The sequence below is a fragment of the Triticum aestivum genome, chromosome 6A (assembly GCF_018294505.1).
Source record: "Triticum aestivum cultivar Chinese Spring chromosome 6A, IWGSC CS RefSeq v2.1, whole genome shotgun sequence".
NCBI classification, from domain to species: domain Eukaryota; kingdom Viridiplantae; phylum Streptophyta; class Magnoliopsida; order Poales; family Poaceae; genus Triticum; species Triticum aestivum.
Window position 1 is genome coordinate 597665390 of NC_057809.1, and position 17483 is coordinate 597682872.

Below are 17483 nucleotides of genomic sequence, written 5' to 3' on the forward strand. Positions count from 1 at the left end.
CTTGTGGCTTATCTTTTTCTTTGCCTTTTTTTATGTATCCGCTCGCTTCGTTTGACTCGAGCCTTCATAGCGTCCCCCATTCCCTACACACAATTATAGGAGTTGGTCACTTTATCAGTCACCGAACCGAAAATTTTCTCCACAATCTCGACTTCCTCAAGTTTTGGGCCAAATGCACGGATCTTCCCAACCAAAGTACTGAGATGCATGGCGTATTCCTTCACCAACTCAGTTTCCTCCATCTGCAACCTGTGAAAATTGGCGCTTCGGCACTTGCCCGAGCCTTCATGACATGATCTTCTTCGATCCTCATTAGCTTTGCAAGCGCTCTTGTTGTTTCTATATCCGCCAATGTCACCAGCATGGAATCTGACTGATACTGGGTTGTGGCGGCCATGGCACCTTCGGCGCACTCCACATCCACGCCGTCGCCCGTGATTTCTTGCCATGCTCGGAGGATTTGAAGAATAATCTTCATCTTTACTGTCCACACACTGTAGTTGGGGTCGGCCGGCATCAGGCACTGGATGGGAAAGTTGCGATGCGACAAAACGTTCACGTCGCTCGCTCCACCACTAGTCGTTGATTTCTTTTGAGTGATCACTAGTCATTGATTTGGCGCCCTTCTTCGCCTCGTCCACAAACCTTCCCATATTTTTTTTGAGTCCAAACATACTTTCTTTATTCAACAATAGCGTTCATGGGGATACAACTCAAAATCTCGTGCACGAATTCTGATCTCCCTTATAATAGCCTGATGTGCACCTCCAGTGTTTGCCTTTACATCATTAATTACCTGAAAACAATCCGATGAGACCAGCATCTTTTTAAGCATTAAATCATCAGCGGTGGCTAACGCTTCCCGCACTGCTAAGGCCTCCAAAATCGTCGGGTCTGAAATTCCTGCCCTGAATGTTTTCCATATTCATTCCGACAAACAGCCGCAACTGCTCCTCGGTCTCCATGCACAGAAGTAGCTCCATCTACGTTACGTTAGCGATTCCCAGAGGTGGACGAATCCAGGGTTGTCTCGCCGGCTTGGGAGGCCCGGCAGCTGATGATGTTGGAGCAAGATCCTCAAGCTCTGCGATGAAGCGCTGTGTTGACATGGGTGGCTGGAACACGTGTTTGTAGATTGATTTCCGACGTGCGTGCCATATCACCCACAAAGTCACAACCATGTACGTAAAATCCACATGTGGTAAAGATTCATGCATGGTGAACAGCCATAACTTCTTTTTTTTTTTTGAGAAAATGGTGAACAGCCATAACTTTGCATCTTCTCCTTTACGACGCTACCATACATTCCTCCGGAGCCTTGAATAGCGGTTTGCTGCTGGGCCGCCCGACACGGTGGGTTTCTTAGGCCCCCAGACACGGTGGGTTTGCATCTATCTGCGGCCGTATTGGGCCGATGTCAGCCCACTGCACGTGTGTTCGCAGCAGGCCGCAAATGGGCGATCGCTCGACCACTCCACTGATTCATTCCCCTCCCCCAAAACCCTATTCCACGTCCACCGAGGAGGAGGCGGAGGAGGAAGGAGTGAAGCCCCACCTCCCGCCGCCGCCGCCGCCGCCGCCATGGCGCTCCGGCTGATCAACCCGAGCAGGAAGCCCCTCCTCCACGTGCCCCGCCCCTCCTCCTCCTCCTTCTCCTCCTCGTCCTCCTCCAACAACAGCCCTCCCTTCCCTCCCCCTCCCCCGCCGCCCTCCGACGACCCCGGCCACCCGCCCCCGAACCACGGCGAGGGCCCCCAGAGGCCGGCGGCGTCCTCGATCTTCCTCGACATCCGCGAGCGCCTCAAGTCGTCCCCGGCGCCGCCCCCGCCGCGCCGGATCCCGGCCAACCCGCTCCGCCCCGGCGGGCCGCCCGCGGCCCCCTCCGTCGGCCTCGACGACATCAAGCGCAGCCTCGAGTCCTTCCGCGCCGGCTCCCCCCGCTTATCCGGCCCCGGCGTTGGCGGCGGTGTCGGCGGAGGCGCCAACCCGTCGTTCCAGGACTTGCTCAAGAACAGCGCCGCCTCCCCGGCGGGTCGCCCCCAGGGAGGAGGAGCCCCCAACGCCGGCGGCGGCAAGCCGTTCAGCTTCAGCTTCGAGTCCATCCGCGAGAGCATCCGCAAGATCGACCCGCAGCAAGAGAGGCAGCGCCAGCCGCCTTTGCGGTTCCTGAACAACACCCCGGACAACATCTTCGGGAGGGAGATGCGCCAGAGGGCCGGGAAGCCGCAGCCCGGGGAGGGGAAGGAAGACGAGGACGCCGGCGTTTTTCTCGCTAATGAATACACTCCCGAACAGCTTGGGCAGATGCTCAGGGAGCTCCGGCCGGCGGACGCAGGGAAGGACGGGAAGGAGTGGTTCTCTCTCCAGGAGCTGCAGGGGCGGATCGCCAAGATCGCGGAGAAGGAGAGGGGCCAGGCTGACCCGCGGTATGGCGGCGAGTTTGGTTTGCTCCGGCAGACCTTAACGAGCCTCCATAAAGATCAGAAAGGGCAGAAGAAGCATGTCAGCACTGGTAATCCCGCCCAGCATTGCTTGTTTTTCTTTCTTCATTCACCTCTTTTACCTCCGAGGGGCAATGGAACTGACAAACTTGTGCTGTATTGTTCTTGATCGGGAGCAGTCCAGCATATGTCACTATTTGCAAACATCGGTGGAAAGCCGCTGCCGGAGTACATGCTGAGCAATCTTCCGCCGCAGGAGGAGTTGCTAGAGAGGGTGAGATTGGCCTTTTGCTTTTTCGTCTATTTTCTGTTGGTGGGAGGACTTCTCCCCTGTTTGTTTCTGATGTGAGAGTGTGATTGACTGATGATTATCGGTGCCTGCTGTCTTCAGTATTTCCATCCTGATCACATGTCAGGCGAAGAGAAGATGAAATTGGAGCTTCAGAAGGTCAGGGATGAGTTCAAGATGTCCGAGAATGACTGTGGTTCCGCACGAGTTCAAAGTAAATATCTTATCCCTTACTTGCATAATACTAGTAGAATAAACTGACTTGCAAATGTAGTGTTTCAATGCCCTGTGACTTTTCCATGACTAGTGTAATATTGATAAATAGCGATTTTTAAATTTTGAGTCACCATTGTGTTTGGCAATGAAGGCTTGCATGATTTTGATGTGACGGTTAGGATTGACCCAAAGACAAAATTTGATTGAGGAGCTGATATAGCCTGTGCTAGAGATTGCAGTATAGAGTATTCAGTATTTGCATTTGAACACCTAGTATCTCTGTGAGCCAATACAATGGAGCTACGGCTCAGTTAACTTCAATGTTTCATTTTTTGACAGTAGCATGTTTTTTTCTTCATATTCTTCTGTAGCTAGTAATTGATTAGTCTGAAAAGATGTCTGGCTAGGAAGTCTTGCTTACTAACAGATCATTATGCCTGCTACTCCTATGTTTCTTCACTTGTCTAGAGCTAAGGTCGTAAGCAGTTCTGATGTTTTCTGTAGAGCATTTTATGCCATTCTGGCTCTGTTTGCACCACTGATATGCTGCACGTTTGTTTTTTCAGTAGCCCAACTGACACTAAAAATCAAGCACTTGTCATCCGTTCTACACAAAAAGGTATGCACAATGTTGAATATAACCTTATGCGTACCGATGTTGTATTGCTGTTTTACCTTGGCACCACCTCTGGAATTGCACAAACTCCAGTTTGATCAAGTGACCCCGTCGACTCTTCTGTGATGCAGGATAAGCACTCTCGAAAGGGGCTCCAGGACATGGTCCAGAGGAGGAAGAAGTACCTCAAGTACCTGCGCAGGACCGACTGGGACTCATACTGCCTCGTCCTGTCAAAGCTGGGGCTCCGCGACACGCCCGAGTACAAGGCGGCCGACTACAAGAAGACCCAGCCGACGAAGGCGCAGTCGAAGAAGAGCAAGAGCAAGAGGAAGAGAAAGATGAAGGCGTAGAGCTCCGCGGTGCGGGACAGATGATAATTTCCCACACTCTTCTCCTTCTCTTTGGCATTGAGAACTCCGTTGGCGGTAGAATCCGTCGGGTCGACGGGCACCGAGGCTCAAGATGTCTCTGCCCTGCCAGGTCTTTGCAGTGTTGTAATTTTTTGATCCACTTCTTCTGTAATAACCAGTCGCTTGACATAGCTGCATGTTTTTCTTGTTCTGTAGCAACAGAATGTTTGTTGATCCTAGGTCTCAGCTCTCCCCTGCCCTGTTATCAGGCCAATGGATTGAGGAACAAACGGGATGATGATTACTTGTTTCTTCATTTAATCATATACGGGGTTTTGGTACCTTGTTGGTTTGCTTTGCCATGTCTGCAATCCAAATTGATCAACAGCGGAAAGGAAATGCTGGAAGAGGATCTCCAACGCTGACCCACAAATTTACTCCGGCATCCGTACGCGGACTGGTTGGATGCCGTTTGACAGAGGACAAAGTCCGTGAACACGGATTTGCAAGTAAAGGGCACATTGAAATTCAAACACGGATCAGCAAGTAAAGGGCACATTGAAATTCAAATACAAGTTTGATCCATAGCGTGCATCGGATCACATGCTCGATCACAACCAAAAAGAGACAAGTATGTTTAAGTTTTTACATGCCCAATCACAGAAGAATATCAGTCCGTGCAAAAAATTGAGTGCTGCCTTGGCGGACCGGCAATTCGAGCCTTCTCAATGCTCAAGGTGTCGTTGTCGCCGTGAATGCAACCTCCTTCTCTGCCTCCTCTACCACCTCCATCTCCGCCAGGTCCTCGTCTAGTTCCATGCATCGACGGCGGTAGCGAAGAAGAAAATGAGAGAAAAGGGCGGGAATTAGGTGGAGGCGGCGGGGCTAAAGAAGAGGGTGGGGGATTTGGCGCTGAAATGATGCGGGAAGCTACAAAAGGGCGGGCTCCGCTTTCCTTTTGGGAGGGTCATGGGTGTCAAAGTCCGACTTAGTCTCGTGTCTGGACTCCCGCAAAGCCCCCATGTTTGGTTTCAGTTTGTGGAAAAAATGTGGCCTGGACCGCTCGGCAGAGCGATACATGCCTGTGTTGGATGGCTTTCGGCATCCAGACCATGCGGTCTGGATGTATGCAAGCGGTTTGAGGATCGGCGTTGGAGATGCCCTAATTTGCTTAAAATTTTCGCCGGCTGATTTCGCATAGCTATCGCCCACTCTTCGCCATCACACAATGTTGTCGCCTTTGAAGTGGCGGATCTAGGATTTGACATTGTGAGGGTGAACATGGACAACATTCCAATGGTTAGAATTTTTTTATTGCACTGCACCAAAATTAATATAGTGAACAAACATTGCACTAGTATAAGAATTTATTTTGTAAATTCGGGGAGGGAGGGCATATGACCCCACCCGCTAGATCGGCTATTGCACATCATTATGATCGGAACCACCAACGTTGGATTAAGGCTTCTATTTAATCTTCTTGCTCACACTTCGACGAAACCCTGCTGAAAAAGAATGTTAAAACTCATACCTTGCCACTCCCGATAGTTTTGTCGGTCTCCACTGTCGATTATGTTGTCGTGACCGTTATCATGTCATAGGGAGACCCTATATCCACTCTTGATAGTAAAACCCCTAACAGATATAGGGTCTCTACTTTTTTATCGGCTCTATTTATCATATCTGCTAGTGTGTAGTAGGCAGACGCTAACTACCCTAATACTTCACTCTTTCGATGACTTAAAAAAATAGGTCATCCTCTCCTAGCTTAGAAAACAACCCGCTATTTCTATTCAGGGTTTCTAAAACTATCAACCGTGGGACAACTAGTTTAGATGCCCCAACAAACGGGAGATGACTCGTGGGATATAAGTGGGAGAAAATGAAATTTGTTGGAGTCTGCCAACATGGCTAGTACTCCAATAATAAACAAATACTCACGTAACGTCTTACATTATGAAACAGCAGGAGTACTTCAATATTTGTATGAGTAATAAATAAATCTAAGCGCATCAAATACACTGCAGAGTAAATAAAACCTCTGTGGAATTGGAAAAAAGAAACAATACGTTCTCATCATCATCAAAAAGGTGGAAGGAGATTCACTGGGTGCGAGAGTGACGAAATCCGTAACAACTCCGCCCACAGATTCCACCTCCACGGCACGCAAAAGCCTCCGCCGCCGAAACCCCTCCCCCCGCGCCGCCAAAGCCGCCTCCACAACCCCCCCTCACCCCAACCCCCACCCCCACCCAGGCGCGGCGGCGGCGGCTCCACCTCCACCTCGACCGCGCGAGAGAGCGGAGGAATCGCCCCTCCTCGCCGGCGCCCTCCTCAGCCCTCGGCTGGCCTGGGCCGAGGCGGAGCGAAGATCCCTCCATCTTCGGCTGGTAAGGGAGCCCTAGCTCTGCCCGGGCCGCCGTCGGGTTTCGCTCCGGTGTGCTTACCATCATTGTTGCCGTGGGCAGTCGAGTCGCATCCGGCCAGATCCGATGGAGGCGGGCTCCTCCTCGCCCGCGGGCCCCGCGCCGGGGCCGCCGCCCTCCATACCCCCCTCCGGCGACCAGGGCGTCTGGGCCGACGTCTCGCCGCTCATCGCCGCCGCCTGCGCTGGTAAGCTCGATGCGCCCAGCCCGCCTCCCTGCTGTATTTTCTAAGACGTTGAAAGTTACAGTACAAGTTATTTTGAAGAGCCGGGAGTATTAGCAGGTCTACGGACCGTGGCTCGGTCGATCTCGTGTTGTGTGTGTGTGCGGATGGCTGCTTGATCGAGTTCACAGTGTGTTTCCAGCAATGTGGAATGCGCGCTTGCATTGGACTGACTAGACCTGTACTCATTTTCTCGCGTTACAAGCAGAGTACAATTGGCTCCTCCTTTCCTTTGCAAGCAGAGGGACAATGGGTTCCTCTGTTCCTGACAGAATCGATTACGAAGGCCCCTAGGAGTCGGTCCTGTCTGCGTGAGTTTATGCGGTATCTTATATCATGGATGCGTTGCCGCAAGCATGCAGTTTCATGTACTGGAGCAGGTTTGTATCATGCGTATGGTCGGAAGATAAGAGACATGCCGACACTGTGTTGCTTTCTTGTAATCCCTAGGTGATGTGTGAATTTTGGTTTGTGCCAAGTATGCATCTATTTGGTTCTTCGAACCAATTTGGTGCTTGTTTGATGGATTCGGATCAACCTTAATTGAACCGAAATCTGTTCATCCAAAGCGTTTGAGTTTAACCCATGTCTATCCCAACTAGCCCTTAGGTTGCTGCATACAGTGCCTTCAGAATTTTAATGTGTGACCAAATGTTGCCCTATTTGAGAGGTATATGCATAGCCATATGGATAACATGTTTGGGGGTGTCTACTTTACTTTGTGACGTCACATGACCATGATCCAAATGTTGCCCTACTTTACTTCTGCTTTGGTATGCAAGCAGGATGGCACATAATGACATCATATTTTCACGTCTTCCTTCTGTTAAATGCTGAAAACAGATAAATACCATTACTCATGTTCTCATTTAGTGGTTTCACAAGATTGCCTTGTGCATGGTAATGGGGATTGTTAGAATAAAAAACCTTGCTGGTTGCCTGTTCACTAGTTCTTATTCTTTGGTGCCCCATTGTGGAAGTCAACTGTAGCTGGATGCATTGAGGGATGCACTGAATTTGGAAAGGGGCAAAGCTTGTGGTGTCTGAGCTTTCATCTACCCTCTTGGATCTCCCCCTGGTTTGGCTTACCTGGGGTTGAGCTAGAGGATTGGAGGGAGCGATCGCCCACATGCCAGGATTACCTAGAAGGATACACATGAATAATTTTGTGAATCATACCTATTGATCACTCCTTTTATTTATATTGGTGGGAAGGAGTTCAAAGTCTGTTCTCAACAACATGATATGAATTGTTGGTCAGGGAAATTTGTTGTCAGGATAATATTATATTACTAGTGCTGACTGGACAAACTGAAAATTTAGTCTGTTAATGCAATCCTTATTGATAATAGACAGGACATTAGTCATTTTTGAGAGAACATTTATTCTGGACAGACAGGAAGTGAGTAACCTCATTGAGAACAGAGAATTTCACTCATGTTAGGATTTAGGATTATAGGCTTGGGCTTAAGTTTAGGGCTTAGGAGTCGCATTGTTTGCTTGCATCTATCTTAGATCTGTGTTATTGTGCCTATTTTGAGTTGACTTGCGCATAGTGTGCCAATGTGGGGGCAGTTATCTGTTAAATTTTTGCTTGAGCTCGTAATGAATGGTGTCTCTTTATAGACCAGTCTCCTGAACTCCTGATAAGAGAGAATTCCAATAATATGGACCTAAAAGATAGATTAAGATATAATATATAGCTTCCCAACTGGATTATAGAAACGAAATATAACTTATTATGGCTAGTGTTGTGGATTTGTGGACTCTTGGGTTCGATTAGCCCTGTGCGTGACGGCACCGTCACTGGTGTGTGTCTCCCCAAAATAACTCCAAAACAATTTTGATGTGAATGTATCTAGGACTGTCATATTTGAGCAGATGCCTGAAAATCGAGTCGACGCTGATATCTGGTAGTTAATTTATTATATCTATCAACTGTTCTCCTTCTAATTTCTTCATGCTTGTAGATCTCCAAGATGGGGAACTTGTTCATGGGGAGAACTTCAGTTTGTTTGCCGCAATGTCTGCATTGGAAGTAAGGACCTCATTATCTCCCCTGCTCTTTTGCTGTGTTTCAACTCCCATTTTTTCTGTTGCGTACTTCAGAGTGTCAAATGATGTTTTTGTGTTTACTAAATTATTTTACGCAACCAGTGGTTACTAATTAGTTGACATGTACTCCCTCTGTAAAGAATATAAGAGCGTTTAGAGCACTAGAGTGGTGATCTACACGCTCTTATATTTCTTTATGGAGGGAGTAGACATGTACTCCCTTTTAAACTTTTCCCTATTAAGCTTGAACTTGAGTTGCTTTGATACTGAGTTCTGGATATGCAAGTTTGTTGCATGAAACTTGCACTTGAGTTGCTTTGATCTGAATTCTGGACGTACACCTTAGGCTTGGAATTACTCTTGAGTGCTGAGCCTCACTATACAACTGATCACGACTCTGTACAAGCTTTCCAGTTCATAGTGAGAAAGGCAAATACCAGAATTCTGATTATATTATTTCAGGATACTTTGGTATTATAGGCCTGCCGAGTGACTCATTTACCATTTGATTTGTGGGATTTCAATTTAATTATTTAGATCCATTGCTTAATTGGGTTCTCTGCGTCTATTGCATCTTGATACAGATAATGGACCCTAAAATGGATTCCGGTATCGAGAGAAGTGGATATTATTCCATCGATGAAGCCATAGAAGATGGCATTGCCCCAGTTCCACTTAGTTTGGACAGAACACTTGACATTCAACGAACTCTTGATGTCATCGACCATCTTTTCTCATGTGAGGTACTTCAGTGCAACCATGTCTAATAAGCAGGTGTTTCATTTGGCTAAACTACTTTATCGGACTGCTTTATTTTTCAGGCAACCTGGCACAAGGGTCACACTCTAGCACAAACCGTCTTCACATGTATCTACCTTATGAAAATGGAGAGAATTTCATCGCATGCTGTCCTAAATAGCTTCTGCAGGATTTTGCGTGCTACTTGTAATTCTGTCATTTCTGTCGTTTCAACTGCCCGAACTCATGAGGTACTTTTGCTGGAAATTTTCTATCGCCATTCCCCACTGATTTCATTTATATGTACTCCGAGTCTTGACATAACGAAGCCGTGCATGTTGGTTTATGCTCGTATTTAATTTCATATACGACGAGTAGGCGCATATTGTTATTGTTGAAATGTGGAGATTCCAGTGCAACAAAAACATCACCTCCCATGTCAGACTACCTCTTTATGAGTGGAATATGTAATGCGTCACTTTTCATCTTTTTGTCTGTATAATCAATGTTTCCAGTGAGATGCGTATGTGCTCTGCTCTTTCATCTATTATACCTAAAAGGTGATTCAAAAATATTTATCATCTTGGTGAACTTCATTAGGACTGAATACAGGCACCTTCATTAGGATGTAAGTCTGGTAGTTGGTTGTTTCAGTGAATTTGGTTTCTGACAACCCAAACAACAAAATTCGGCAAACCTGAATTTGTTTTTCATTAACTGCCAAAAGAAATGAAAAACATACCTTGAGTTAACTGGAAATTTGGCTTGTTTGGTTCGGTGTCCTGTTCCGGTTTTGGCTTTCCTGTGCTATGCCCAACCTAGGGGCTTTTGTTGGTTGAGATCTGTTCACATAACCTATAGGATGGCATGAAAATCGAATTTGAATACAGGTTGGTCTTGTTAATATGAGTCAATTTTATCTAGTTTTTAATCTAAGTACCATACTTCCACTTATTACATAAGATATGATCTTCATCGTATGCTATTGTAGGAAGAAGACCTCTTTACAATGTCTTTTGGACTGCCTTTGAATGGTGAAGGTGATGATAAGTGCTTGTCAGTTCTGAACTCGGTTGAAGAGACAATATCTCGTCAATTGCGTGCATGTAAATCCCAAGCATTATCCAAGAAAAAAACACTAGAAGGTACTTGTATTGCCGTTGCAGATATCCTTTGATTCAATTAAATGTTCATTATTTTGCGTTGTGTAAAACCTTGTTCCTTGTTTTATCAATTTGCTTATGTCATGGTCCGAAGTCCAAAATTGCAGCCTTTTACAAAACATACAACTAAATATATGTTCCTGCTTTTTAAAATAAAATTACAACTAGCTTTCCTTCGGCTTGGAAATTTGCGGACTGCTGATTAGTTTGCGTCAAGTTGTTTTGTATATGGAGTTTCTAAGTAAGTTGGTGCATCATCTTAAAATATATACCACTTAGTCTTTAGATTACGACACCAAATTATAAAAGAATTTGGACGCTGGACATTTGAAATAAAAGCGAAGTTATTGAATTGCTTATTTGATTTGAACATGCGCTGTAGGCTTTGTGTTATTAACTAAAAAGTTTATTACTGCAGAGTTTGAATCACTGCAGGATAATCCTGAGCTGGAAGAGGGTTACTGCAGAGCCTTGTTGTGCAGATTACGTTTTCGTAAGGTCTTAACCCATGTTTCCTTTCCAATTCTTCACTTCAGTTGTTCAGTCTAATTTCGTCAATGCTGATACTTGATGTGTGTATCATGTTGGTTATCTAAGCTTATGCTCTGTTATTGTGGTAACATGGTGGTTTCAAATTAAGCAATGGGAAGTCAAGTTATAAACTGGTGCTATCTAAATTGGGAAGTTTTTAAGAATTTGCCAGTGCATTCATTGGCACCTCGATTTACCACTCGATGGATTCTGAACGACTGTCATTGAGACAATTGAGTGAGACTGAAATGGCATTGAATTGAGTGGCAATTCTCACTTTTCTCTTAAAATTGTCAGTGAGAGGGGAGGGACATAGAGTTTGTTTCGGCGTTACAGCACTTTACCCACTATATGCATTGATTGTGATTATGATCAACAACAACAACAACAAAGCCTTTTTTATTGCGATTATGATATTGTTGCTAAAACTAAATGTTATGTTGTATATATCATAGGGAAACAAGTGTTTTTTAAGCGCTACGCGCTGAGCGAGCGTTTTGCCTCCGCCTTGACCGTTTCTGACCAAAACGCATGCTTAAGCACAATTAGGCGCTAGGCGTTTTGCCTCCAGCCCAGTGCCTAGGCGCATGTTAAGCATGCGCCTATGAGCACCTGATTTTTCAGTATATGGAAATGTGCAAATAAGGACCACCATAGCTGATTGCATAAATAAATGCCAAGTTTAGTCCTGGGTGATCATCTTAATGATGCTTAAGAGGGGTTTTCATCAATTTCTAAATGTCATCACATGTCTGTATGGCCGTGTAGCACTTTACCATGTCATCATGTGCATTCATGTGCATGAGCAAACCTCATGCAAGAAGATGATACATAAGAGGTTTTTAATTGATTTCTGAGTGTCTTCACATTTTTGTTGTTATGTAGCATTTTCACCATGTGGTTACGTGCATGAGGAAACCTCAAGGAAGAGGATTGGATTTGGCTCGCAAGCATGTTACGTCATGCTTGGCTGAGCTTAGTTTGATGCTGAAGTCCCAAGAGTTCCTTAAGTCTCGGTCTGACATTACATCGCAAAAAGGTGATGAAAGCTGCACCACTGCATCAGGTTGCTGCCCTATTGGCTTTGATGTCAGTCTGAATAGCAGACTTCTGAGTCCAGCACCACCGCGTGCTGTTCAAATACTCGCCTGGAGTGATGTAAGTTCACATCGGTGCCATAAATTATGCTTCCATACTAGTGAATAGTTTCTGTATACTCCTTTTCAACTTGATAAGCATTGCGTCAACTTCATTGTTACAGGCAATTAGGTACTTTGAGAAGCTTCTGCATGATCTAGATATCATTTGTGCTCTGTCGCTTGATCCCGTGCTTGAGAATGTTCTTCACTTCATTGCACAGTTCCAAAAATCTGTACCTGATTTGGTTCCTAGAGCATTTCTTCAGGTGGGTCACACTGACATGCTTCAAGGGCCATCTTTATCACTGTTATGCTGTAGATGTTTTGACTCATCTGACATTAGTGTTTTATTTCCCCTGGATTGCAAAAAATGACTAATATCTGTCTGCTATGTTAGATATAGAAAAGGTTTTGTAGATTCTATCATTTATGTATGAGATCTGTTTTTCAATTGTATTTGTATATGTGTATGAACTATTCTTTAACTGATTGCTGTACAAATTTGGTTATGAACCATTGCTTTCTGTGGATGTGGAGTATGTCATACGTTGTAGTTATGCAGTAAGTGCTACTCTTGGATTTTGTTTTCATTTGGTATGCTTTGTGAACTTCAACTTTATGATTGTCACGAATCTAAACACTTCCGGTAGTTGAAGTCTGGATATCAGAATCGAACTACTTTTCCTTATTGTTAACAATGTGGTTAGCTTATTTCTGCAAATACCCATCCTTCTTTGTTTCGTTCCTATATCCATAACTGATTTTTAGGAGACTGCTGTTTCATTACTATTTTTCTTTATAAATTGATCCCTCGCAGAAATCCCTTTTGGAGCTCGGCCTCCAAATACAAATTTGAAATTTCATCAAAATTCATGTTTTTATATTTCAAAAAATTCTGAAAAAATACAGATATACATGAAGACATAACATACATATGTGTAAATTTTCAGTTCAAAATACATTGAAATGAGGGCTGTGCAAAAAAGACAAATCTGAGGCTATTTAACACATGATACTATTCATCCTCCCAGGTCATGAATTTATCTTTTTTGTACAGGCCACAACTCAAGGTATTTCGTCATGAATTTTTACACACATGTGGGTTACATCCTTACATACATGCTTTTTTTTTCAAAATTTTTTGAACCATAAAAGATTGAATTTGAATTTTTCAAAAATGAAGGCCTCCATGGAGCTCGGCCTCCAAAACGCCTCTCTCGATCCCTCGGTGGTATATAAATAGCTTTGAGGTTTTCTTAGTAGTCCAGTAAAGGATTCATTTATGTTGTAACAGTAAAGGATTCATTTACTGGCTCATTTTCTGTTCCATTAGGCCTTCTCTTGTAGAAATATGATTTGTTTCCCAATCCTAAGTCTTATCCTGGCAAATATGTATTCAGTGAATTATGTTATAGTTTGTTGTTTCCCACTTACATTAACATGCAAAAATCCATTGAAACAGACTTTATTGGTTCAAGATGGCAAACTTTATGGGCGAGACTTGTTTTGCGATGTAATTTCAAGGGCTTTGTCATTACCGGATATTATAGGAGATAAGGAATTCCAGTCGAATGAGTTTGTAGTGCAGCTAGGTCAGGTCAGCCACCAGGATTATTCCTTTTTCAACCTTTACGTCATATATATTACTCATGCAGTCATAAAAATATACTTCCTCTGTCCCATAATATAAGAGCGTTTTTGACACTAGTGTAGTGTCAAAAACGCTCTTATATTATGGGACGGAGGGAGTATATATCTGGAGTTCTGTGCATATCATTGATCAAGTGCATTAATGACCTTGTAGTTGGTTATCAACTTGCTTAAAATTCTCTGTACAAACACTGCATGGCAACGGCGCAAGCTTGGGAAGAGCTTGCAGGATTGGAGTACCATTTCCATACAGGTTTGTTACACATACAATTTTCTACTTGCTCCCTTTTGCTGTTTCCCATAAGTTGCACATCATTAATACCTGTCTTCTTGCTTTGTTTTCTAACATGACCCTGGATCAAACACGCTTAGCTAGTGAAACTGACCTTGGATCAAACACACTTAGCTAGTCAAATTGTGAATGCAGTTTCATGCTAACCTGCGGTTCTGTCTCTAAAATTGGTTATTGCTATGTCAGCTATGAATGCCATTATATCTTTCATAATCATGCAGAAAAAAAACTGGATTTCTGAATTAACCTTTCCCTACTGGGTTGAGTGAGTATTCACTTCATCGTGGTACTGAGCACTTGCATGTTTCTGTCACTGTTGGTAACTTGATTCTTGAGTAATGATAGAGGAAATGCCCTACTAGGACTATCATTTTATGACAAGGTGAAAGAAAGGGATCAATCACAAATGGGAAAGCAGTAATTTTGGTAGTGTCAAATGTACCCTGTTTTTACTTCTACTATTACGCAGCCAACTGTTAAGGGCTTATGATGATTACACATCTATAATAGTTTGAGACTGAGCATTCTATGGTTGTGACAGTTTGACCATTGGTCATCTCTAGATCTTACACTTATGTTGTTTTGTACCTATACATATTGCAGTTGGAGCTTGCATTGAAAAGAGAGTTCGGTGAAACTAGGAATGTCTTGGCCGATGAGGTATCTCTGGTTTCAAGTGCTTGCTGTAGTAGTTAGTTGTCATATATTTTGACATTGTTTTGTTGGTGGTGCAGAACATGTGCATGAGAGTATCAAAGCAACTACTTGTTTGGTCTCAAGAACATACATACTGGATTGCTTCTCGGTTTCTCATATTGGGTTTTGAGCTTGACCTCTATTCTCCGAGTGAATACTGTATGGTGTACTGGTATATGCATGTGGTGTTTATAAAGCTGATAGAGAAGATGCAGTTACGAATCCTTGCTAGCAACGAAAACTGTAAGTTATCATGCCTGTTCAGAATTTTTTGTTAGATTATTGTCATTAAATTACAGGTAGATGATGTGCTTCTAGATTTCCAATTTAGCAGGGTTGTCAATATTATAAAAATGACCATGTAGCATTCCAGATGTCTATCAGATATTCAGATATGTCAGCACCTTGATGGTTTGAGTTGCATGTTGTGCATCTTACTGCTTCATGTATCTGCCTCTTAGAATCCATTTGGAAAACAATAGAATTAAGAGAACAAGAAGACTACAGGAAAATAAATTGCAGAATTCAAACGGGAGACTGTTTAAATAAATAAGCACACATTGCCATCCAGAAGCTGAAAAGGAAATTAGACAGAATGAAATATGTAATTACGTCAAATCAAAACTTCCTGTTTTGGGGGTATATTTGGTTATAATATTCATATATTGTTACTGGTAAGTGGTAACACCACTATGGAGAAAATTCATTTGATGCTGTTTCCTACTAAGTTTCTATAGAACACCATGCCATCTTTATCAATATTCTCTTAGTAGATTGGTTTCTAATTTGTCCTTATTGTTATCGGTTCAGCGCGAAGAAAAGGGAAAAAGAAGAAGGATCATTCAAAGGACTCTGTACGAGACACACCATTTCCTCCTTCATGTTTATTGCTTCAGTGCTATGTTCTATTATCAGAAGGACTTTCAATGGTACATATGGCACTAATGCCCCTCCCTCCCCGGCAACGTACAACAGTCACAGAGCGTAAATTATATATATACCACCGTTCCCTGTTGCAACTAAACAACATTTATCTGTTTGCTAAAGCAGTTGCTGGCTGCCCTGAGGAAGGAAAGCAAGTCATTCCAGTCACCAAGTATCTTCAATACTGAACAAGAGGTGGTTCAGATAGTTTTGTGAATTCTGATATCCTTATAGACATGGCTTTAGACGAGTCTGACGAATCTTGAACCACTCTTCGCAGAGATTCATGCAGCATTTCGATCTTCTCCAGAAAGCACAAATACCCGAGTGCATTACCTACTACAGTTTCAAGGAAGCGGCTGCCCAGGCATACATGGCAGTCAGTACTCAGCCTTGAAACCCCCCATTCACTAGTCTTTCCCTCTGCTTATTTGAACCTAACCGTTATTTTTTACAGGACGTAATGAAATACAACTTTTTCAAGGAAATCCAGAAGATAATCCCCTCCTTGAAAGGTAGTTTTGCGAGCGAACCAGAAAAGCTTGCAGAGCTCCGCCAGATTGAACAGGTTGCCGAGCACAATAGGATAGCCCTAAACATCATCAACCACGTTGGTGCTAGCGATCCGAAACTGAGGGTTTCGTTTGAGTTTACGCACCACCCCCACTTTGCGGTCGCAGTTGTAAAGAGATCATAGGTTCTTCTCAAGACAGGGTAAAAGATTTTCCAACTCTGTTTTAGTGATGGCACAGCTCGGGTCTGTCATTCTTGATTGTTCATTTGGTTCGGGCAAATCTCTCTTTAGGCTGCACGAACGTGACAATTTTGTAGACAACAGGAAGAATATAGCAAATGCCAGGAAAGGCTGACGCCCCTGGCTTTATTCTGTCTAGCAATTTTTGATATCATTTATTCTGCAAACACACACTGTACAAATGTTCTATAATTCCAGCGAGAAGTTGTTGGCAGATTGAGTTTAGTGGAATTGTTGTGTTATCTAGGAGGGAAGCAGCTTCTCTTATGTTGTTTGTGGTATTTTGGTAACACAACACAAGGCACTTTCGAAAAGGATATATTGAGCAGTGCATCAATGTATCACAAAGATGATATAGATGAAGTGAAGTAAACATATTCTTTTCATTATGCATAGCAATGCATTGGTCGGTTTCCACAAATTCATTTATCTATAAAATCTACACTGCATCGGCTTGTATATATTATCATTTCATCACATTTAAATTGGGATACATGGCATATGGAATTTGGGATATCATGTTGAAATGTCCCCAACAAGTCTACCGATGTCCATATCACTAGATTTGCTAGTTGCAACAAGTTACGAGCATATCTTGTGGTTGAAACTTTTTTCTTTTTTGGAATAATTAACTGCACAGAATAAAAGTGCATGTAGAATGAAGTTATGTCTTGTTCTTATGAGGAAAGTTATGAGCATAAGTTCAACAGTAGCACCCTCTCCAAACATCAAGGGTGCATACATTTAAGCATAGGCATGTGAATGATGAATTGCAAATATTTCCTTATGATGATAAACCATACATGGCATGATAACACCAATGCAATATATCCATGTTTCTATAGACTGCTACATGCATATATAGTTAGTACTCCACTCTCCAACCGAGATACCTTTGCACCATGGGTATTAAGTAATAAAAGAAAATATTGCTTTAATTGACAATATATTCTCTTTTACTTCCAATTCATCACAGA

General features: G+C 43.5%; 2 protein-coding genes across 3 annotated transcripts; both read left to right on the forward strand.

Moving 5' to 3' along the window:
* Positions 1–1477: 1477 nt before the first annotated feature.
* LOC123128832 (uncharacterized) lies at positions 1478–4256 on the forward strand. Its single transcript, XM_044548931.1, has 5 exons — positions 1478–2512; positions 2621–2715; positions 2833–2944; positions 3513–3565; positions 3694–4256. Exons 1-5 carry the CDS (start codon positions 1582–1584, stop codon positions 3913–3915), a joined length of 1413 nt encoding a protein of 470 aa, XP_044404866.1. The 5' UTR covers positions 1478–1581; the 3' UTR covers positions 3916–4256.
* A 1806-nt stretch (positions 4257–6062) lies between these two features.
* LOC123128834 (N-alpha-acetyltransferase 35, NatC auxiliary subunit) lies at positions 6063–16720 on the forward strand. Of its 2 annotated transcripts, XM_044548932.1 has the most exons (17): positions 6063–6305; positions 6384–6528; positions 8535–8602; positions 9204–9362; positions 9441–9608; positions 10349–10502; positions 10939–11018; positions 11937–12209; positions 12313–12456; positions 13653–13787; positions 13995–14093; positions 14736–14792; positions 14867–15071; positions 15639–15757; positions 15879–15947; positions 16033–16131; positions 16210–16720. In XM_044548932.1, the coding sequence occupies exons 2-17, from the start codon at positions 6408–6410 to the stop codon at positions 16447–16449; spliced, it is 2190 nt and encodes a 729-aa protein (XP_044404867.1). In that variant the 5' UTR covers positions 6063–6305; positions 6384–6407; the 3' UTR covers positions 16450–16720. The 2 variants fall into 2 exon arrangements, with proteins under 2 accessions (XP_044404867.1, XP_044404868.1); XM_044548933.1 differs by having other exon boundaries at positions 6065–6528; positions 9204–9357.
* The last annotated feature ends 763 nt before the right edge of the window (positions 16721–17483 follow it).